We start from the raw sequence: 23,187 nt of genomic DNA, 5'->3' as shown, positions 1-23,187 counted from the left end.
TACTAATTTAAATGAGCAAGTTCAATGTCATAGTTCATTTAAACAAGTTTACGGTTTCGAAAATGAACTAGTTCACATTCATTTTTCTTTAATAGGCTACTTTTTTCAGTAGAACCCATTGCTACCCATCCAAAGCCTTGCTACTTGAAAAATAAATATATCATATGCCACACTGTTTTTTATACTGAAACTTGTACTCATTTCAAATGTTTAAATACTGCAGACATTTTCAAGTTTTTTTAACTCTAGTTATAAACCCTCAAGCGGTGCTCAGTCGTTTTATAATAAAACGGGGGAGATAGGAAGCAGGTAGGCTCTCTATAAACCGGCTCAGTGTTCAGTCGTGCCAGAGTGAAAACGCTCACGTTCACATTTATTGTATGTAAACGGAGTTCGTCAGTTCAGCGTTCACAAAGAAAAACGCTGGTTCTTGGTGTGTTACTTTTTCTCAGTGAACGTATCTCTAAACACAAGTCGTAGTAAAACAATTCTAGCCTATTACAATTAGGAAACGCAGTGTTTGCTGCACTCTTGTGGCCAACGCTGGATGTCTTTGCGCTCACTGTTGTACAGAGAAATGCATCCACAGTAAATGTTCTGTGTTAAACTATTGCTCAAAAGTGAAAATAGAGTTGCCCTTTTAACCAACGCAGCCCAAAATCAATGACTAGGCCTACACTATAGGGCCCCAATCTGGGTGGAGCTGGAGGAAGGGGTCTTTGTCCAAGGCAACAGGTCAGAAGCAGAGAACCCCTTCAGAGCTGAGGAGAGACCCCTGTGGCATCCTGTGGCAAGCCAAATACACTCTTAAAACAAGCTATAAAGGTTATTTGAGCAATGATGTACAAAAGCATAATTTTGGTCTTGCCTTGTTACTCCTTCCCCGGTGATGCTACATTAAGTACAATCCAGCTCAGGTACACTAAAAAACAGCAAGGTGGCTTATTATACAATATTACTGGAGGTCTTTAATGGATTGGGTGATGGGAACAGAAATGCCAAACAAATAGCTTTTAGGGGGGGAAAAGGTAATAGTTTTATAATATGCACTATAAAAAGAAAAATACTTAGATCCCTTCCCATCTTTCTTTGATGAACATTCATTTTGAATATTTAAACAAAAATGCAGTTATGGATTGTTAATAAAAAATGAAATTCTCCCATTTCTGCCATATTCTGGCTTCATTATATACAGTCTATAGGTACAACCGTTATGTGTTTCCCTTAGGAAATTCTCTAGTTTCCGATCTTCTTTTTTTAAGCCTATTAAATGTTCTCCCCAAACAGTGAAGGAAACAACTAAAAGACTAGCAGTGTGTGTCAGTTCTCTGCCCACACAGTGGCCTTATCAGCATAAATCTCTTTGATTGGATAATGAAACAGGCTTTACCTACACTAACTAAAGTCTTAGTTGTGAATGAAACGTACAGTTCGGAAATTAACAAAAACACAAAGATCTGAAACGAAACAACTCACGTTTAATAAAACGTGGCATCAGTTCTTTCAAGGGACACAAAAAGGAGACTGAAAGAAAAAAAGTATAAAATGCAATTTACAAATCTGAAACCAAAAACATAAAATACAAAAGAAACACTGTCAAGTAACATCAAGAACACAAGGTCTTCCTAAGTTTCTGCACTAGCTGAAGCCATTTCAGTCCTAAGTGGGTCAGGGAAGCAGGCGTCGCAAAGGGCGTGGTGCTGGTCCTAAAAAGAAAAAAAATGAAGAAAAAAATAAAAGGTCAAACAAAGCTCTCACCAATTTACAAATTAAAAACTATAAAACTCAAAAAGATTTAAACACAATGCTTTCTAAGTGTGGACCTGTTTGATTCCCCATGTGAAGGCTCCTGAGTGCAGGTGGTGGTGCTCTGGGACCACGTTGAGGAGGTGGTCCACGAGGACCACTGGGGCCGTTCTGGGATGGTGGCCCACGGAGTAGTGGAGGTCCATGTGATGGAGGGGGTCCATGACCAAGTAAGGGACCCCGAGGTGAATGGAAATCATGTGGTTCATGGTCAGAAGACCCATGTGTAGCAGGCGGACCATGAGGCCCTGGCAGGCCTTGGTGGGGGTGTGGACCATGAGGAGCTGGAGATTCTCTCTGACCTAGTAGACTACGGAGGCCTGGTGGTCCTCGTGGAAGTGGAGGACCTCTAGGACCTAGTGGACCTCTTGATAGCTGTGGAGTAAAAGAAGATGGAGGGCCATGTGTGGTGCCAGAGCTATGAGGCGTACCATGGCCATGAGAAGCAGATGGCCTGTGCGGAGATCCCTGAAGAACATCCATTGACAGTAGAGGAGGAGGCTTGGTCTTCAGATATGAGTCTAGGGGATGACAAACAAATAAATGTGTTAATCACAAGACACATTTTTGAACTAATCTACATAAAATGCTTTCCCATAGATCATACAATAATGTGAAATATTTGATGGAGAGACAAAGGTCTGCATGTAACCCTTACCATGAGCTGGCTCTCCCATTCCTGAGGGCATGGCTGAGTGCTCGCTTTGTGGTTGGCTCTGGCTGATAGGAGTTGGTAGCAGGGGTGGAGGATTCCCCAAACCAGCAGGAAGACTGGTCAGCGTCTCTGGTGTGACTTTATTTTCTGATTCATTGGCTAATGCTGGGGTGGCACAGAGTCATAACAACGTGCAGCAAGATTAGTAACATAGAAACATGGTAAACATTGAAAGTCATTATTACTAGAAGCTTTTTATGACAAATAGGTAACCAAAAAAAAAAAAAGGATAAACTCCTTAAACACATATAAAAAGGCCATGTTTACTGTTTGGCAGGAGAAATCCATGCCTGCTCACCTTGCAGACGTTTCTGGTGGTTTTGTACATACTCTGCGATGGTTGCCAGCTCCTCCGAATAGAGGTGCAGGCCCTCTGCCATGAGAAAGAGCAGATGGCGTGTGGTGGAAGGCATGAAGTGGTGCTCCAGCTTGGCCCGCTCCAGGTAGTCATCAGTCAGCTCAGTTGTTCGTGCTGCGGCATCAGCGGACTCGTGCTGTCGTCGGCCACCACCAAGACGTCGAAACTCCACCATTACAAACTCCAGGGCTTGGTCCTTGGGCATGTTGCGGTGAACTGTGTGAGAGCAACAGAGACTCAGTCAAAAGGTGAAGGATGGGCATCACATATGATGCACAGTGAGGGTCACAGAAGTTTAGACAGCTTAAGAGAATCAGACCAGCAGGACATATGCCAGTGTATGTCATACACTGTATATGCTTTATTCATTTATTAAAGTATTATTGAAGTGTTTTCTTTTTTAATTAGATTTAATGATGATTGGGTTGCGGTGAGATTTTTAGGGTGTTTTTCGTTCATGTAAACAGAACAGAGGCGAAGCATTCCACTTTTTAAATTCAATTACAATGATATGAGTATGTAAACAAACTAATTTCCAGGTCTGATGTTAATTTACATTTTGATGAACCCATGTTAACAAAAATGTTAAAATAAATATATCAGGCATTGTAATATGTGGGTAGTAAGTATGGGTTGTAAATTGTGTTTAAGGACAATGAAGATTTAATTGTAGTTTTTCTGGGGACGGACCAGATAGACTTAATTTGTAAAAATTAATATTCTCTTAAAAAGTTACAATGCGGGTTGATACATTTCTTTTGCATCGGCTGTTATTTAATTTATGATTTAAAAAAAAAAAAAAAAAAAAACTTTGACAACGTTGTTTTACTCTTGTAGTGGTGGGCATCAATTTTAAAATCAAAATGAAACTATTCATTGCTATTCATTATTTGATTTGTTGGTTTAATTAAATGTATAAAACATGATTTCATTGTATTAAATAATTTGTTTTTCTAAATTTGTATTAACTTAAAACAAAACTTTAGTGTGTTTGATGAAAAAAGGGCTAAAAAGCTCTTTTAAGCTCCAAGTTAGAGGTGGACATTTTTGTGTTGATGTAAATGTGTGGACAATTTCATTTTCTAAACAGTTTATTGTATTTTTGATATTTTTGATCACATAAGAAGCATTCATGTGTGTGGTAACGATATTTATTTGTTAATTTTTATTGGTCTTGCATTAATTTACATACTGTTTTAATATTTACAGTGATAAATCTAAACTGGAATTGTTTTTGAAATGCATCACAAAGACACCCACCAATGAACGACCAGTTGTATGCAAAACCAAAATTGAACACTTAAGTGTTTTGAAAAGTGAAAAGAGTAAAAAAACCTCTGCAGCAAATTATACAAATATTTTTGGGACTATTTTTCCCCAAAAAATACTGGTGCTTTGAAGCTTATTTAGTCAGTATTTTTTATAGCTTTAAAATGTAGCCAGCTAAGAGTATTTCAGTTTTTGTTTTTGTACTTTTCACAGTTGTGGACTGACATTTACAAAATAATTCCTCTAAAATCTATTTTGATGCACAGGTTGTTTACTTGCTTATAAAACTAATAAAATCGACAAAACATTTTTCATACAACTGTATTTTGAGAATAAAATTTATGCTAAATTTATGTTGGTTAAATTGTTTTGCTAAGAACACCGTGGCTGTAGAGACTTACTTTTGAGGGACTCTGAAAATATGATTACAGTGCACGAGGACAGAGTTACATTAGTCTGCTCGACGAGAATACATAAGGGGGAACCGTCGGAACGGACATCTTGGAGGGCTCGGGTTAGGCCTGACTCCGTCTGCAGGTAAAGCATTTCCACCGAGAGGCCACGCTCCTGCAAACAGTGTCCTAACGATTTTGGGTAATCCCTTTGAAAGAAGAAGAAGAGAGCTGGTTATTGACCTCCATGCACCAGGAAACTGGTTAAACATGTGGAAGGCAGAGAAGGCAACACTGTGTTGCATGGTGTTTACAGTATGGAAGGTTGGAAATGGGGTCAACCAAAGGAATTAATGAGGTACACTAGGGTGTAGTCAGACTTAATATTATTGTTTCTGTTCAAAGGTAAGGCTTATCTAAGCGAATAAATTATTAAACCCCAGCATATTTAATGGAAAAAATAAATATTAGGATTATTAATATCACTGGCAGAAAAAGTACAAAATGGGGTCACAATGTTTGAATATACTAAAAATATTACTAAAATTAATAAAATTTTACTAAATTATTAATAGTGAAAAAATAAACAATAAAGCAACAATTTAACTGTTAGGTCACAAAGTATAATGCAAACTGATATTAACTTGCTAACTGCAGCTCATTGATTTAGGTGAAAAAACATTTTGAACACTCAATTAATGTCACGTTTGTTTCCGTCACATACAGAAAATCTTTTTCCCATATTTAATATTTCTTGACACAAATGAAACGTAAAAGTGGGATAAAACTACCACTGTGTAACACTATAATAAAGAGAACATTCCTTCTTTTGTCAAAAAGCACTTGTTCTTCGTTGTTTAAAATCAGTTATATTGTTCAGTGAGGATTTGGAGAAATTAATATTATTCATGCATTTTGGGAGGGTTGTTTTTTGTGTGGTTGCATGTGGTGGGTAAATTTTACGTGTGTTTTTATGTTTGTTTCTTATTGATTCTGGTTTGGTGGCAACTTTATGGTATAGCTTTAATATTCAGGATTAAGTAATGGTTGCAATAAGATAAAATTGTGCTTATGAATTTTATATATAAGTTTTATTCAGGTGCACTGAGTGGGTGTATTTGATTTCATCCGTCATTTAAGACATACATTTTTGTGCAGCCATTTTACAGTGTGAGCACAGGCCAATTTTAAATATATAACGTTATTATTTTTTAAAAGAATGGACAACTTGCTTTAATATTGCAAATAGGCAATAGGGCTGTTGTACATGTATTACCATGAGCACACAGTTTTTCCTAAAAGAAAAATCCACACCCTATTTAATGTAATGTACAGTGAATGTTTTAATATTAAATTATGTTATTAGTCGCAATGTGGAATTTTATGTGAGGAGCTCTCTTCATCATGTTCATTCTTTAATGTTAAAATGTAAAATAATTTTCCTGCCAGTTTTCCACAGGAACACAATACAGCATTTAATAGTTGTTTGTATTTGTGGACAGAATATTTTGAAAAAGGTGTGTAGATCTTTGACGTCAAGAAAATTTTTTTTTTTAATTAATTATTTAATTAATTTGTATCATTAAATTTTTATTCTATAATTGGTGAGATTTTATATAAAAAAAGATTTCATTTTTCATGTTTTTTTTTTTTTTTTTACATTCGAAGAATGCAAGGTTTTGCTGAAGTTCTGTCAGCAAAGCTTGAGCAGGTAAAGCCTCAATCCTGCATTGCAGCATAAGCATTATTTATTATTTTTTATTCAATGGAAATTTTATTTTCCTAGTGTAGCAGACACTCACATATTCTGGGTCTTCACAGAAAGAACAACACAGTCAGCAGGCTTCTTGGCCCCATCTCCATGAAACTGATCATATAGTCTCTGGTACAGAGCAGTGTGCTCACCATCTCCAGATGATGAGGGAACTAAGAGAACACATTCAAATATGTTGAAATTACTGTCAGGAATTTGGGTTAATGTGTTAGCATTTGTGTAATAGCAGGTATACATTTAAGAGGATTATTACCTTTGGGCTTATGAGTCTGGTGTGGCTGATGTGCTGAATGTTCATATGTTTCGTAGTTTGCAGTTCCAGAATAATCATCCTGCTGTTCCACATTTTCATAGCTGAAAACAAAAGAGACTGACTTTACCTGATGCTAAAAATTTGTATTTGTGAAAGTTTTAACAAAGCTCCAACAAAGCTCCCTAGGTTTAAAAAGATTTAAAATATACTGTTCTCATGTTCAAATTGGTTACATGAAGTTGGTAATAGCAAAATAAATTTTAAAGGAAAGCAATGTAAAATTGTTTTGGAGAATTTCTTTCTATATTTTCTTTTCTTTAGAAAAACATGTTTTTTTTTATTTACTTCCAACTGATATAGCCCAAGCCATCACACCTGTGACCTACCTAACTGATTCATGGTGTGCATCTGGTCTTTCCTCTCTGGTAGGGTACGGCTGTCTTCGGTAAGATCGAAGCGGTTGCAATCCACTACACAGAACAAACAACAGAAAAACAACATTTTATTTCCACATGTATTATCGTCTAAAACAACACGCCCATATAAGGTACAGTAAGGCTAAGATGTCAGGATAATATGGAGCCTCTAAAATGTCAAAGTTGAAAAATAATATTTAAAATTTAAAAACTGTTGCCAGAACTTAATATATAATTCCTTCCATTTAACCACTCATTCCGCAATAGAATAGTTAAAAAAATAGTACATTATTAATAAATGATTTCCCTCTAAAACTAAAGCAATGACCTATTACAGGTAACAGAAACAGATTCTCAAATTAGGGGAACAATTTATTCAATCAAGACAACAGTATTTTTAAAACACTATTTTTCGTACAGTACCAATCTCGCCTTGCTACGTTGTAGGTTTTTAATTCATTTTTATACACATTAAACCTGAATGTTGGCTCATTAAGTTTACTCTCTGCAATGTCAGGTTTACTTTTTTTCTTGTTTGAGAGCCCATGGTGATGTATGTATCAGAGATTCTTTAAAAGATGCAGAAAGTTAGTTTAAACCCATGAAGCCCCGAAATGACACATAATGAACATCCTGAGAGCATCATCACAGGACAGTGTGAGAATGTGTTTTGTTCATATTACAATTAGAATTTACAGTAACGTTTATTATAAACCATAAAATCTTTTTATGTAGTGCTTGAATAAAAATCCTCAAGATTTAGGTGTGTAATATCAGGCAAAATCTACAAAAATGCTGGCCTATTAAAGGGTTAAACTAGCCAAGTAATAGTGTAGTAGGGTTACTCCTATCCTACAGTAACTAAGCAAACGTTACTGTACATCTACGTGACTGTTACTGATATTTTATTGTAAGAATATCATGTATTATTACTACAAGCAGCATCAGTAAATTAATCAGCTGGATTGACGCAAACGGTGCGCATAATATTTCACTGAGGGAAAAAAGAGACTCTTTAAAAGCACCTACCCGCCGCTCGGGCTGGTCTGAGGCCGCCTGCCTCCAGAGCCCTGCGCCCACGACGACATGGAGACACCCGGGCAGCGCTGGGGATAAAAATACAGTTACAGACAAACTAAGCACTTTACTGTCTTACATTAGTATTCCTGTTTAATTTGCTACCTGTTTAAACCGTGCAGTCGTAGCTAGACCTCACTGAACCCTTTATCTAAGATATCTAATCTATCTAACAAACTAGCGTGTAGTGTTTACCATAACAAATACAAGCTAACGCTAGGCTAGCATCTGTTCTAAAGATTTTGCGACTAAACTAAACTAGCTTAACTCACTTTATAATTCAGTAAGCATTTAGCTACATCAGTGAATCATATAACCTAGGTTAGCTAGGTTCCAGTATATATATAAAAAAGCTACTGGTGGTTATCGTTATTGCCTATTGCCATAGCTGTTAGTAGCTAGGCTAGGCTAGCTACACATCTCTAATTCATCCACAGCGTTTGTGTAGATTTAACTAGTGTACTGAAATGTTAGTTACCTGTATTCCAAAAAAAAGCCGATGCCTATTGCTCCTGAATTCAACGTTTAATTACAGCGTAATTAAATTCACCGTATATCTGCAGGTTCCTCACCTTGTTCACTAATCTTTAGCTACCCAGCGGATGGTTCTCCCTCCTCAGAAATATCTTAGGAGCGAATACCGCCACCTGCCGCATCTTCACTCCTGTCACCAAACAAACACTTCATATTTCAGATTTTTTCGAAGTTGTATTTACCCTAAAGGTCCCCTACGTGTTTGAATGTTTAATTTACTCTACTGACTCATGTCCAAATTCTAACAAACTTAACACCCCCATTAACTATTAACAGGCCAGGATTTTTGTCAATACCACTAAATCTTGAGGATTTCTATTCAAGCATTACATAAAAAATGTTCATGTGTGATAAAGAACATTACTAAAGAGTATAATTTTAATTACAATAGAAAAATATAATAATAATAAGGCATTTAAGGGGTTAATATGACTCAGTCAAACATTTCTACAGCTCTATAAACAATTACAGTCACAACAAATAATAATTAGGCAACACATAAAACATATGTTTATTACAAACATCACAGTTCAGAAAAAAAGAATGGTTCTAAATGCAGTACTCTTATGATCTTTGGGAGCTCTCTAGATTTCCGCCTCCTCACATTAACCGTTTCACATTTTACTCTCAGTATCCCAAACATAGATACAACCCCTGGCAAAAAGTATGGAATCACCAGTCTTGGATGAGCACTCCTTCAGACATTTCATTCTGTAAAACAAACTCTGATCAAAAACATGATACAATAATAAGGTCATTCCAAAGTGCAACTTGTTGGCTTTCAGGAACACTCAAAGAAATGAAGAAAAAACATTGTGGAAGTCAGTGAATGTTACTTTTATTGACCAACCACAGGGAAAAAAATATGGAATCACTCAATTCTGAGGAAAAAAGTATGGAATCATGAAAAACAGATAAACAAAAGATGATTCAAAATACATCACTAGTATTTAGTTGCACCACCTTTGGCTTTTATAACGGCTTTCAGTCTCTGAGGCATGGACTTGATGAGTGACAAACAGTATTCTGCATCAATTTGGTGCCAACTCTCTTTGATAGCAGTTGCCAGATCAGCTTTGCAGGTCGGAGCCTTCTTGTGGACCATTTTTTTCAATTTCCACTACAGGTTTTCAATTGGGTTGAGATCTGGACTATTTGCAGGCCATGACATCGACTGAATGTGTCTTTCTCCGAGGAATGCCTTCACTGTTTTTGCCCTATGGCACGATGCATTGTCATCTTGGAAAATTATTTCATTATCTCCAAACATCTGTTCAATTGAAGGGATGAGAAAACTGTCCAAAATGTCAATGTAAACTTGTGCATTGATAGAAGAATTAACCACAGTCATCTCCCCAGTGCCTTTGCCTGACATGCAGCCCCATATCATCAAGGACTGTGGAAATTTGGTTGTTTTCTTCAGGCAGGCCTCTTCATAAATCTCACTGGAACGGCACCAAACAAAAGTTCCAGCATCATCACCTTGTCCAATGCAGATTCTTGACTCATCACTGAAGATAACTTTCATCCAGTCATCCACAGTCCATGATTGCCTCTCCTTAGCCCACTGCAGTCTTGTTCTTTTATGTTTAGGTGTCAATGATGGTTTTCTTTTAGCTTTCCTGTATTGAAATCCCATTTCCTTTAGGCGATTTCTTACGGTTCGGTCACATACATTGGCTCCAGCTTCTTCCCTTTTATGCTTCATCTGTTTAGTTGTACTTTTTCGTTTTTCAAGACAAATGGCCTTAAGTTGCTGTCTTGACGCTTTGATGTCTTTCTCGGTCTACCAGTACGCTTGGCTTTAACAACCATTCCATGCTGTTTGTATTTGGTCCATATCTTGGATACAGCTGACTGTGAACAGCCCACATCTTTAGCAACCATGCGTGAAGAGTTACCTTCTTCAAGAAGTTTCACAATCCTCTCTTTTGTTTCAAGAGACATTTCTCTTGTTGGAGCCATGGTTCTTGCCACTCTAATTCGTCCAGCAGCCCTCCAAGGTGTCATGACTGCAGGTGTTTTTAACTGCAGACTAACAAGCAGATCTAATCTGAGGCAGGTGTCCATTTAGGGAAAGGAAATTGACTGGATGTGTCCTTATTTTCTACCTTCAATTTGAGTGATTCCATACTTTTTTCCTCAGAATTGAGTGATTCCATATTTTTTTCCCTGTGGTTGGTCAATAAAAGTAACATTCACTGACTTCCACAATGTTTTTTCTTCATTTCTTTGAGTGTTCCTGAAAGCCAACAAGTTGCACTTTGGAATGACCTTATTATTGTATCATGTTTTTGATCAGAGTTTGTTTTACAGAATGAAATGTCTGAAGGAGTGCTCATCCAAGACTGGTGATTCCATACTTTTTGCCAGGGGTTGTATGTGCATCTTCCTTACATAATCAGGGTAAGCAAGACAAATGTTTGAATCGTTCAGGCCATTTCATGATCACTACTGAAACCTGAACAAAATTTATTCTCTGCAACTTTACGGAGTTTAGTTGCTGATACTTAATGCGATTTTCATTGCGTACAATGAAAATCTATACAATACCACTGGAAATCACAGCTTTTTAACTCAAGACCTCCATCCTACTGATGCAAGGGAATCATTCCACAACTGTTTCAAGTACGGGAGAGAGAGGGAGGGAGAGAGAGAGAGAGAGAGAATGAGAGAGAGAGAGAAAATGAGAGAGAGAGAGAAAATGAGAGAGAGAGAGAAAATGAGAGAGAGAAAATGAGAGAGACAGAATAAGAGAGAGAGAGAGAGAGAATAAGAGAGAGAGAGAGAATAAGAGAGATATAGAGAGAGAGAGAGAGAGAGAGAATAAGAGAGAGAGAGAGAGAATGAGAATGAGAATGAGAGAGAATGATTCATCGTGGAAATAAAAGTGGTTAGGGAACTGCTGTCTTTCTTGTTGCGCCTTTAAGGTTTAGTTGGACTAAAACATGAGAAGAGTCACAGATACATTTAACACATCTGAACACAGAGATATGCAGGCCCTGCTGATCAGAGCCTGTAGAGAGAGAGTCCTAGGCAGATTGTATATGCAATGCATTTGTATGGCATGTATGGTTTCTGGAAATGGTGCTTAGAACTTCTCAGAAATCTTTTTTCTTCCTCAGATTTCTTCAGCTCTCTCATCCTTTCTGATAGGGGTGTGTGACCATCTTGAAGATGTGCTTCTTCCTTAAAAAGACGAAAAACCTAATCTCTGTCTTTAGAAGAAGGAAAGGTTCCATGTCCTTCCTCACAACATTCTGAGCTGTAGCTTCCAGACTGGAAACAGCATCATGGTTCTACTGGTCAGGTTGATCTCTTGGACAGAGGGAACTGGATGGGATGGAAGCTAGGGGGAGTGTCCATGCCCTGGCTTTCTGGGCTAGTGTCAGGACACATGGGAAATGAGTCTGACCCGTGTTTGAATGTCCTGTCGACATAAGGGGCACGTTTCCAGCTGTAAGGCACACTCCATACAAATCCCACTTCAGACAGAAAAAAAGAAAGACAACCATTAAAAAGTTATCAACTTTGCACCAATGCAACACTAGGCCATGCAATTATCACAATGACGAGATATGTCCCATAAGTTACATAAATGAATAGACACCCTGCAGGTAAATGTGGACCAAATCCAATGTTTTTTCTTCTCCTTACACGTGACACAGATGTCTTACACGTGTGGCAGTGTGAACAGCAAAAAGCACAGTAAATCTGACGTTTTCAATTCCTGTTTGGACTCAGTCTAAATAGCCACACTGGTACTCATAAGATTTTATGTTGAGAGATTTGCTGAGCAAAGGGGAAAATGGACAACAGCAGTGGGAGAGGTTTTTGGTGGTGGGAGAGTGACAAAAATCTGTGTGACATCTCTGTAAATTTAGCTTTAAGAGGCATATATAGTGTTTTTTTATTATTATTGCTGTGTCAAAGGAAATGAAAAAAGAAAAAAAATGCAAGGATGTAAACCAAAGCGAACCGAATAATGTGACCTTTTCACAGGAAGCTTGAATGCATTCTCTTTGACATGTCCTGTGATACTGGTGACGATTAAACTAAAACTTCACATCAAGCATTACTGTTTTGTGCATTACAATTTAGATTTGTTCACAAGGATGTTATTGAAAGATATTGGATTTGGTGCTGTAGCAACTTGGACAACTTTATCTGCTGTGTGAATGTAGCCTAAAAACCAACTGATAAATGTATTTCAGCATTTTTTAATGTTTTACTGTACCTGTGTGCACAGGGTCTCAGCTCTGTGTCTGCCATCTTGTCACAGCAGAGGGTGCAGCAGTTATCTCTGATGCTAACTTGCTTCAAAAGGGCTAGGCGTCTATGTCTGAGAGGCAACACAGGTAATAAGAGGGGAAAAAACAAAGAAAATCTTGTTTACAGTGTAACATGAAACTAATGCTTGTGGTTTACTTTTACAGAACAATTTCACTTAAAAGTTGCTGAGGTTTCCCTTCAAAATTCCTGTTCAGTGTTTAGCATCCAAACATACCTGGGAAGGATGATCTTCTCATCGGATGCGAGTGAGGCAAACTCATTAAAGGTGCTGAACTTAACGGAAGGGGGGTGGCGGAAGGGCTTGGCCCCAAAGTTAAACTCACACTGTTGGTAGGACATAAAACTGGCTGCTGCAAAGAAGCCAGACCTGAAGAAAAGAAAAACAGTAAATAAGAGAACAAGAATCAGCAGAACTTACAAACATGCTGCTTTAACACTCACTCATCATCTTATAGAACACAAACTGGTACTCAAACAGCTGCAGATGCTAATCTGCACACTTTGGAAAAGAGGACAGGAAACAAGGTTTGCTTACGTGGCAGAGGAGAACACCTGCTTCTCAGGAGGAAGTTGGTGTCCATTCAGGAAGAAAACCATCTGTTTCTTGCTGAGATCCAGCAAAAATCCTATGGCATCACCTGTAGAACAAAAAACACTTACTATACCTCCAATAAACTGAAAACGGTTTCTAAAGGCTTCAAACCTGTTTTTTTATAGCTGAACAATTTTGCAAACAAACACACATATATTAATGTCTTTTACACAGAGTTCAAAACTGACAGATATCAAAAATTGTTCAATCAGAACCTGTTTAATTTCTGCATTGTATAGATGTGTTAAAATCACAATAACCATTCAGATCATCACTGTAAAGTTTGCAGACCAAAAAATTGAGCATCAAGACAGTGGTAGGATAGCTAATTTGTTTAAAGCAGATCACAAAAGCTAATTTAATGACCAATTTCACTGACTAAAAAAACAGATCTTAGTGAAAAGTATATGGAGGAGTGCTGAAAAGGATAGGGAGTGAGGGTGAGTACTTTACAGCAGCAGCAGATTCTTAGCAGTTTGTGTATACAAAAGAACCAAAAAGTACAGCTTTATCTGCTAATGAGCATTTGTGTAGACCAGCAAAAGCAGACAAAAAGCAGAAACAAATTGTAGAAATTCTATGAGCTATGGAGATTCTAAATCTGTTTACAGAGCACAGAATGCAAAAACACAAGACAACAAAACATGCTTCTTAAAAGGGTTGTAGCTTGGAAGGCTTTACTGTTAGTGTATTTAAACATATGAATGCCTAGAACCATAGAACCATTAACTATAAAAATTTTAACAATGTCCCAACCTTCTTTCCAACAGGGATGGGAGTGAGGTTTACTGCGAGCATTGTACCAAATCAGCTGCCTGCAGCCATCGTATGCACACGAGTACTCATCATCTCCAATCCCATAGCCCTCCTATCACACACACAAACAGACAACAGTCTGACAATGGTTTAAGTAAGGCAATTCTCCAGGGCAGTTTTGCTTACAAGCTTTATGCATTAAACTTGTAAAAAAAAAAAAAAAAAGAAGTCAGTTCTGAATCACAAACGACACACAACAATCATTATTCAGAAAACAAGGTAATTCATTATTTTTATTCTGCACTTTTGATTGTATTAATTATGTTTACTTAGATATTTCATCTGTAATCAAGCAACATACATGGTTGAGGAACTTGCTGTCCTTTGTGGCCCAGCCAATCTGCATGACCCCAGAGGTGATGACTGTGACCTCATAGTACCAAACCCCTGAGTCCACACAGAACGTACAGCGGACACTCTCAAACGACGAAGCATCACACCGTGCCTGGAAAAGTAAGCGCTTGTTAAGATCTGTAAATGTGAATCTTCTGAAAGTACAGTCAGATGTATAGTTCTTGTTGCTCCGTTCTCACCTCCAATCCACTTGGAGATATCTTGAGATATTCACTGACATCATTGCTGTTTAACATGGCATTGATGTTGTTGAGATTGACCTTCTCGTAAGTGAATTGGCGACCATCTTTTAGAACTAAAATAAAGGGACTGACATTAGGTAAAACCACAAAACAAAACATATAACTTTGTCAGGCTATAAATTTACAGAGTTGAACTTCAATAAGTTTAAAGTGAAATTTATATGACTGCGCTGAATTGTAGAATGAACATCACTGTACATTTTTTAATCACAAAAAAAACCAGGATGTGGTAGAACTTACACAGATGTGGATGTTCCTAACCTGTCTTCTGAGATACATACTGCTATCCTTTTACTAATTTCAAATTAGTTGCTAATGCCAAAAACAATTAAACTGCTTCACTACATACACTAAAGTGTATAAACTGCACTGAACTGTTTCTTCACTTATTACAACATTAAGGAAACACAATCCTCCAACCTCTTTGGAGAAAAACTGGAGGTACTCACAGAGGTTGTCAAGACTCCACTGTGCACAGAAGCCAACCTGGCGTTTAAGATAGTCCGAGTGATCTGCCCAGGACTCCAAGACAGCAAGTCGATCGCTAATACATGACTCGGACACAGTCAGCTTGTTTTCACCTGAAACCACAACAACAGGCACTCGTGACCATTCTTCATGGCTCCCAAATGTGACATTACAGAGAAAAGGAGAACACAGTATAACGACTCACTGGTCTGGGAGAACTTCTCCAGAGCAATGAGGGCAAAGAGCATTACAGTTGGATGGGCCTCTGAACTCTGTAATGAAAAAATGAACAAAGGAAGACAAGGATGACATGAAGAAACCTGAAGAAATTAATCACAGCTCTGTGTGACAGTATGTGTTAACATCATGGAAGCATGATGATGATATGTACAAAAAAAAACTCTCACCAGGCTCTCCAGTAAATACTCCAAGGTTCCTGGGCTGAGGAGTGCAATGCTAGCTGGGCCTGTGAGACAGAGAGTAAGGACTCAAATGACACAGACTAGGCAAGCATTTAGCTACCAAAGCAAAATGAGAAGTCACGGTTTTCATGACACTGAAACCACTGGACAGCAAGAAAAGGGCAGAGGCCCTCGGGTGAACTCTGCGATTGTGCTAGTGTGTGTGTGTGTGTGTTGGTGTGTGTGTGTTTACAAGGCTCAGCAGATCTGTCAGAGCATGGCCATTGGTCTCGTAGGGAGGCTGCAGCATGCAGCATCGTACCCAGTACACAACTTGTATGAGTGCAGACTCAGCTTTTTCCCTGGAATTCGGAAATGCTAGAATGCTGCTTTGCACCAGTGACCAGAATGTTAAAAAAAAGATGCAGCATCTTTCTGTATTGACATGTTTTAAATGCGCACACAATCGTCATATATGAAAACAAGTGAAAACAATATACAGTGTTTTTTTTGCATGTGTCCATTACATGCATGCAGAGTATTGTTTAGACAAATGCAAATGGTTTACCAGCAAGTTTCTCAGCAAGGCAGCCTAGTACTGCAGTGGTGTTGCGGTGCTTGGCGGGGATAAGGGCGTCCTGACGAGCCACGGCTCCACTCAGACTTAACATGTCTGACAACTTTTGCAAAGCATCCTAGGAAAAGGACATATGGCAACATTACAAAAGGGGAATGAGACTGTCCTACGTTCACTAAACAGATCATTAACTTTGTTTATTTGCACACCAATGGTTTTACTTAGCTGTGATCTTGTATAAAACAGGGGTTTGATGTCCTAGACTGGCTAAAGTCTTGTTAATCTTAGCCCAGTTAAGAAATCTGATCTCAGCCTATATCAGCTAAAGGCCTCAAGGCATCTATGGCCATGTAAAGTCATGTTTACAACCGGCATGAACACGCATTTTGTATCTGGACAGTATCTGGTTATTGTCTGATTGCATTCTATTTACACTTGTCACCAAAATGCCTACCCAGTATGACCAGATAAGATCCAAACTTATTTTCCTGCCTATATGACTTTACATAATTCCTGTAAATAACAGGAAGCGTTTCACCTCAAGGTGGTGTGGCTTCAGCAGACAGACAGAAAATTTGTCTAATTAAAGGGGACTATTTAGTCAAGCAGTGGAACAAAGGTTTCATACACAAATTGATCGGAAAATGCAAAAGTACTAATTTAACTGCAAAAGAACATGCGTGTGCACAGTAGGAACACAAGTGATGAAAATATTTAATACTGCTTTTTACACACTCTCATATAATTCCACTTATCACTCCAAGTATATCGCATCCATGTTATATGAGCAGCACAAGAAGGTAATAATTTAAACACAAAGGTCAAATGGGCCTCTTTTTGCAGAGAGGATGAGATTTCCTTAATGTTAAACAGTTTGTTACAGAGAAATGAGATTTTTTAAAATTGAACAAGAAAAAAATAACGCTGATGCAAATAGTGGGAAAGACACCACATGGATACACTTAAGAGTGTCATAAAGGTGCCGTTTCAAACACCAAGAAAATAATATAATAAAAAAAATATCTTATTAAACTGTTGTAAACATCCAGTTATTTAGACAGACACTTACTTTTAACACTGTACCAATGTTTAAATTCATATCAAAATCAAACCATATCTGTTCAGAATGTTGAAACGTGTTGCAACTGGTGTGCTCTGCTGTTGTGCTGGTGAGTGCATACAGGATGAATTATTACTCACTTTGGTGGGCAGAGGGCATTCATCCAGCAGCAGGGTGATCACAGCCGGACCGAGTGGGTCATCCAGAGGAATCACTCGGATCAGAGACTGCACCACTTCTAGCCATCCATCATCTTAAAAGACATAAAAAAAAGCATAGCATTTATAATCCACTGTAAAAGATGCGTCCTTTGTCTAAGACATTGAGAGTGCTGCTCATCTCTTCTTTTACATATTGCGCAATAATGATGACAAGCTACATGCTGCATGTGATGTGTCAATATCTCCAAATATAAATGAATGGCAAGAGATGTAAGCTTCTCTTTAAAACAGAACAGTTTCCACCAACTAGCCAACATATCACTAACATTTTCTATACACAACAAGACTATCACTATAATATTGTGTGGTACTCTTTCTGCTCTATATATATTTGGTGCCACCAAAACAACAGATGCATGTATGAATAAAGGCAACAGCATGTATTGAAACCCTGGCAACCAGACAGTGAGGAAATAGGGCTGGTAGACACAGTTGTGAAGACGAGCTCAGCTGAATTTTGTTGCCCAATAAAATGCACAGATTGGTCAAGAGCCTGGTGCGTAAAGACTCAAACAATTGACAAAATTCTTTAGGAATGTTGTAGAGTCACAGCTGGAACGAGTGCAGGTCATCAACAGAGAAAAGAACTGATTTAATAACAGGAAACTTGCATGTCAAATATTGCATTCATATTCTGCAAGTCTGCCTGCAATATAATCAAAAAAGCAGAGCACTTTTCCTTACAATATGCTGTATATTGATCCAGACAAAAGCATTATTATTTATTTTATTTTTTTTTACACATAACACAAAAAGTGCAGCCGAGCTGCAAATCAACTTTAGCATTAGCAACAACATCTAGAAAAGCTATGACAATGACAGTAAAGGCCAGGGCTGTCATCAAAGTAAAGGCCAGGTCCTCCTAATACCCAGCTATTTCCACAGCTTCCGCTACTTGGGTAACATGCTAATTATTTAAGCAGGGGTTGGCTAGGTGGAGACTGCCCAGGCTAGAGTCCAATTCAGACATGGAGATGACACATCAAGCACAGGTCTGACAGTGTGTGGAGGAAGTGGTGTGATGTGTTCTTCCGTTCTGTATTTGCACTTACCGGTTTCAGCCATCTCATGCAACGTTATCATAGAGTAAGGTGGCTCTTGGTCACTAGAACACAAAAAAGAAAAAATATTGAGGCAAAGATGATTAAACTAGCTGAAACCCAGTGAACAAAATATTAAAACTGGCCATCTTCCTTCTGGTCTGCATTTCAGTCAATTCATTGTAGCACACTGTTCAGTGGCTTGTCTAAACAGTACATATGAAATCAAAATGATGTTAGGGGCACATGCAAAGAAAGATGATCGATAGGTACAGGAAGGCAGATGGAGTCGGGCTGCTGCAGCTGCTGCTGCTTTCTGGTTGTTTTGGCTGCAGGATGTCCCCATCCATCTCCTTAACTGCTCCTGGAATGGTAAATCTGTGTGGTGACAGCTGAACTCTCTCTCAGAGGAAGCCCTCCGGGACAACAGCACCATCACATAGATTTAAATTGGACGTATAATCTCCTCTCTCCACTGTGCATTATAATCTTATAGTCTTTTTTTCCCCTTCATCCATACCATAAATCAGAGGTCTGTGCAACAAAGACCAAATGTTATTGACAGAATCTGTGCTACAAAATGGTATATCAGCAGCTAAACCCGTAGCACAATTACTAATATTATTACATTTTGAAATAATTCAAATTTGTGACAAGATCATGCAAATTATAATTTTTGTCTTTCTGTAATGTGGCTGAATACAACAAATAAAGTAAAATCATGAACCAGTAGGAGCTCTCCAACACCCAAAACAAGCACCAACAAGAACCACCATGTTGGCACATCATTCACTAAGAAGAAAATATCTGATTCCTCATAATCACCCACTTTTGCAGTGGTTTGCCATTTTTGGCTGACTAAGTCTAATGGCATGCATCTCACATGACATAAAAATATCAAGACTTTGTCTACCAGTCTAGCCTCTGTATCACACAAAGCATGACAGTGATTTCTGAAATTTTAATTCTTCAAAACAGTAAATATGGTCTTGTCTCTGTAATATGAATCTAAACATCATTAACAGAGTGAGCTTGTAAACTTTAGATATTCACACTACACTGATGTGGCAGAATTTGTCTAAACATCTGTCTGGATGTTTACCATCTGTAGGATACCGTTAGCAACCAGGCTACAAATAATCATTTGAAAAAAGGTATGCCATTGCCGAAATCTACTGCCAAGTGAGCGATAATGAGGTCATGTGAGGTTGAGGTCACTGATTCAACATCCAGTACATGCCATTGTATGCTCTTCCTTTCCTGTAACATAGCTTCACTTCTAAGAACACAGAACAGAATGTGAAGTTTGGAGTAGGCGTTTCACTGTCTGTGTCCATGTGGGCTTCTGGTGTATACATGTTAGCAGGTGTGGGTGTGCTTGATAGAAAGACAGGTGTGTTTATAGTATTAGTACGCATCTAGAACATTTAGCATCTAGAATTTACTTGTATACTTGAATTATATATTAATCTATCAGGCACATATTAAACCTCTCTTTGTAAGTCAGCATCCAACACAAGATATTAACGTAGGCTGGTGGACATCCATGTAGGTTGAACATGTGGGAAGGTGAGAGAACATGCAGAAAGAGGAGGAATGCTGACATAATACAGGTGCATTAAGACAAACATGAGGAGCAGCTAATGTTGGCACATTCTTTTGGCTCCAGTAATAAATTAAGATTAAAAGCAGTGCTGTGTGAAAAAATGAATAAATAAATAATGCCTTCCTCATTAAACATTAGTGAGAGTGCCATGCCAGTCTTCATTTTTCCCTGGAACTGAGAAACTAAATGAAACTCTGTACATGGATCTGCCAACATCTCTGAAAACAGAAGAGCGTAAATTGTTGCTGTCCATTAAAAAACAAGTCAATTATTGTAGCTTACTACATAATTTGACCAAACTGTGCCTTACAATGGGTCCCAATTTCTTGATGAATGGACCAATAGAAACTCCAAAGTCACCTAAAATAAACTCTTTTAAAGTTTTATCTGTCTCCCGTAAAGTTGCTGTTTTGGAGATGCTTGTTTGTCACTGGACAGCGACGATATGGAATAGAAAACACTGTTACCACTGTTTACACAGAATAAGCTTAATACTTCAGTGTAAAGCAGATTAGTGTCCTCATTTTGGAAAACACTGGCTGAAGAATGAGGAACCCAATAATCATTATGAAAAAAACCCAAAGAGACAGAAAATTCCTATTTAATTTTCATGACACTCTGAAGCCATATTTCCAGTTGTATGAGGTCATACCTTCCAGGGTATTTTCACTTCCTGTTTTAATTGAAGCTGAAAAGCACTCACTTGTCAACAAGAGTTCTGATGACAGCCAGTGTATCCAGCACCAGGCCATCCACATTCTGCTTTTTCCGTCGTGGCTCATGAGGCCCCCGGCCTCGTCTGGGTGGTCGGACGGGGTCCCTGGGCCGGCTGCTCCTGGCCTCCGGGGGATCAGCGGCCGAGTTGTCCACTCGCCTCAGCTGCCTGCGAGGCGCTGCTCCCTCCTCCACGTCGCTGTCTTCTCTGCACACACAGCTGTTCCCCATGGCTCCACTGCCTGCAAAGCTTGGCCAGAACTCTACAGTTCGCAGCTGTTCTACGGTCAATCGTAGAACCCGCGCAAGGCTCCTGCTGGCACAGAATGCAATCCAGGTGGCTACTATCATATCATTTGAAGGACTTGGGGAGGCACCTCAGGACAGGCAGCAAAAAGATGTCAATCATTGTGCTACTGCAGACTGTCAGCAGCCAAGCAGAAAGAAGCGACAGCGTTCGAGCTGCAGTCAACAAGCATCCTACACCAGGAAGCACTTCACTCTTCACTCTGTGGAGACAAATAGTGATGATGAGTACATGTTTAACTTGTCAAACAGCTTGGTTTATAAAAAAATTTAATAAACAAAACAATAAAACTGGCCCCACAACTTAAGAGTTCCAGTTTGATCAAAAGTATAAAGAGCATTCATTTCATTATTGGAGCTGTGCTTTCAGTTTTGATTTTAGAAGGTATCTACTACCAAAACAGATTAGTAACCAGGATTTGATTCATCATTAGTAAATTACAAAAGATAAAATTGATCCCTTCAGCTCATTGAACGCTTGGTTAGCTTCTTAGCTGGAACAGGTGTGTTGACGATATATAAATACTATAATTTGAAAAACAGGAGGTTCCTCAAAAAACAGAATTAATGAATTAACTAGAGGGAGCGGAAAGTCTAAAAGTTGACAAAATTTAGTTTCTCAAGACAATATTAAGCCAGATTTTTATACATTGAACAGAAATTCTCACTACATTCTAAAAGTCCAAAATAAGGTCATAAAGAAGTAACACTTGAGACAATAGGCTGGTAGCTTAGAATAAAAAGGTTAGCTTATCTAACAAACAATAGCTAACTTTAGTCAAGTTTACGGACATTTTACGTACTAAAAGGACTTTTTAGATCAGTAAACGTTTTTGAGTGTGGAGTATGTAATTAAACTTTTTAAAAGTAGTTATCTCTCTTTCTTTCTTTCTTTCTTTCTCTCTCTCTCTCTCTCTCTCTGTCTCTCTCTGTGTGTTTGTAACTGTCAAGGCTAAAATTACACATTAAGGTTGTCAAGTTTGCTAAAAATTGAAGAGCACCAGCAGATCCAGCAGAAAAAAACAATAATAACACAGGCTAGGCTAACTGAGCTGGATAATATTCACCTCGCCAACTCCACCTATAAGCTAACTAAATAACGTTAACATCTGACGAATGGTTAACGTAGATAACATTAGCGAGCTAAATGTGTGCTTAAAGATTGAATCACGCTGAGCGACTTTAAAATAAACAGTAAACTATTCACTAACCTAACCTAGATGTTCTTTTCTTAACAAACTTGTGGTTAGACTCCGCTAACAAGCTTCAACATGTAGCCTGTGCTGTGACTGAGCTAACTAACTTAGCTACGTTTTTACTCACGTAAGCTAAGCTAGCTAGCTAGCTAAGTTAGCTGTGACGCTAGCGGCAGTTGCCATATCCAGCTAGCCTAGCTGGCTAAGCTGACTAGCTTGTGTGAAGTAACTGTTGTGACAACAGTGATAAAAGAACAGTGGTTAATACGAAACAACCTCATATAAAAAGTGAATACAGGACCTACCGTTAACATGAGCAGACGCGCTGTTTTTTCTTAATCGGAGAGCAGCGGCACCTCCTCGGTATCCAGGCCCAGCCCGAAAGCGCTACAGGAAGTGTATAACTGAAGCTAACTGCTAACACACCACTACGCGACTAAGCCCACAGACAGGAACACGCAGCCAGTCTGTAGCCCACATTTGCTGAGGCACCGGTACACAATTTAACGTGTCCCCTCGGCGGAAAACCACTGAAGCTCAGGAATAACAGCGCGGTTTTGGCTATCCACCAAGTTCTGCCCGCCGAGCCATGAGATGTTTCTGTCATAAACTGGTGAAGAGCCCGTTACAGAGGATCAGTCAGAGCACTCAGCACTGTGAGCTCATCACATATTTCTATAGCGCCCTCCTCCTCCTCCTCCTCCTCC

At 38.5% G+C, this 23,187-nt stretch overlaps 2 protein-coding genes across 4 annotated transcripts; both read right to left on the bottom strand.

Moving 5' to 3' along the window:
* Positions 1-1,458: 1,458 nt before the first annotated feature.
* On the bottom strand, positions 1,459-8,838 carry si:ch211-216l23.2 (uncharacterized protein LOC565061 homolog). 3 transcript variants are annotated; one of them, XM_007249189.4, is made up of 10 exons: positions 8,539-8,838; positions 8,013-8,089; positions 6,954-7,037; positions 6,568-6,668; positions 6,343-6,466; positions 4,550-4,749; positions 2,820-3,095; positions 2,465-2,626; positions 1,824-2,327; positions 1,459-1,706 (listed from the first exon to the last, which is right to left on the bottom strand). In XM_007249189.4, the coding sequence occupies exons 2-10, from the start codon at positions 8,069-8,071 to the stop codon at positions 1,669-1,671; spliced, it is 1,548 nt and encodes a 515-aa protein (XP_007249251.3). In that variant the 5' UTR covers positions 8,072-8,089; positions 8,539-8,838; the 3' UTR covers positions 1,459-1,668. The 3 variants fall into 3 exon arrangements, with proteins under 3 accessions (XP_007249251.3, XP_007249252.3, XP_022535381.2); XM_007249190.4 differs by having other exon boundaries at positions 8,633-8,837; XM_022679660.2 differs by lacking the exon at positions 8,539-8,838 and adding an exon at positions 8,166-8,193.
* A 2,135-nt stretch (positions 8,839-10,973) lies between these two features.
* rspry1 (ring finger and SPRY domain containing 1) lies at positions 10,974-23,154 on the bottom strand. The gene is made up of 15 exons (XM_007249192.4): positions 22,786-23,154; positions 20,968-21,487; positions 18,671-18,723; positions 17,538-17,650; positions 16,329-16,455; positions 15,767-15,825; positions 15,565-15,631; positions 15,341-15,472; positions 14,829-14,944; positions 14,597-14,740; positions 14,236-14,347; positions 13,423-13,525; positions 13,102-13,254; positions 12,832-12,936; positions 10,974-12,079 (listed from the first exon to the last, which is right to left on the bottom strand). Exons 2-15 carry the CDS (start codon positions 21,327-21,329, stop codon positions 11,983-11,985), a joined length of 1,743 nt encoding a protein of 580 aa, XP_007249254.2. The 5' UTR covers positions 21,330-21,487; positions 22,786-23,154; the 3' UTR covers positions 10,974-11,982.
* Positions 23,155-23,187: the final 33 nt, after the last annotated feature.

This window comes from Astyanax mexicanus, chromosome 9 (genome assembly GCF_023375975.1).
Source record: "Astyanax mexicanus isolate ESR-SI-001 chromosome 9, AstMex3_surface, whole genome shotgun sequence".
In the NCBI taxonomy this organism is placed as follows: Eukaryota; Metazoa; Chordata; class Actinopteri; order Characiformes; family Acestrorhamphidae; genus Astyanax; species Astyanax mexicanus.
The sequence above is the reverse complement of the archived record's forward strand: the minus strand, read 5'-3'. Positions and strand labels throughout refer to the sequence as shown.

Excerpts from the sequence above, each read along its gene's own strand:
- si:ch211-216l23.2 (XM_007249189.4), bottom strand. The coding sequence starts at position 8,071 with ATGTCGTCGTGGGCGCAGGGCTCTGGAGGCAGGCGGCCTCAGACCAGC. Across the intron at positions 4,750-6,342 it reads TCTGTGAAGACCCAGAATAT|GGATTACCCAAAATCGTTAG; the intron begins GTGAGTGTCTGC and ends CTTCTTTCAAAG. Across the intron at positions 2,328-2,464 it reads AATGGGAGAGCCAGCTCATG|ACTCATATCTGAAGACCAAG; the intron begins GTAAGGGTTACA and ends GTCATCCCCTAG.
- rspry1 (XM_007249192.4), bottom strand. The coding sequence starts at position 21,329 with ATGATAGTAGCCACCTGGATTGCATTCTGTGCCAGCAGGAGCCTTGCG. Across the intron at positions 14,945-15,340 it reads GTGGAGTCTTGACAACCTCT|TTCTAAAAGATGGTCGCCAA; the intron begins GTGAGTACCTCC and ends CCTTTATTTTAG. Across the intron at positions 12,080-12,831 it reads CTGAGACCCTGTGCACACAG|TGGGATTTGTATGGAGTGTG; the intron begins GTACAGTAAAAC and ends TTCTGTCTGAAG.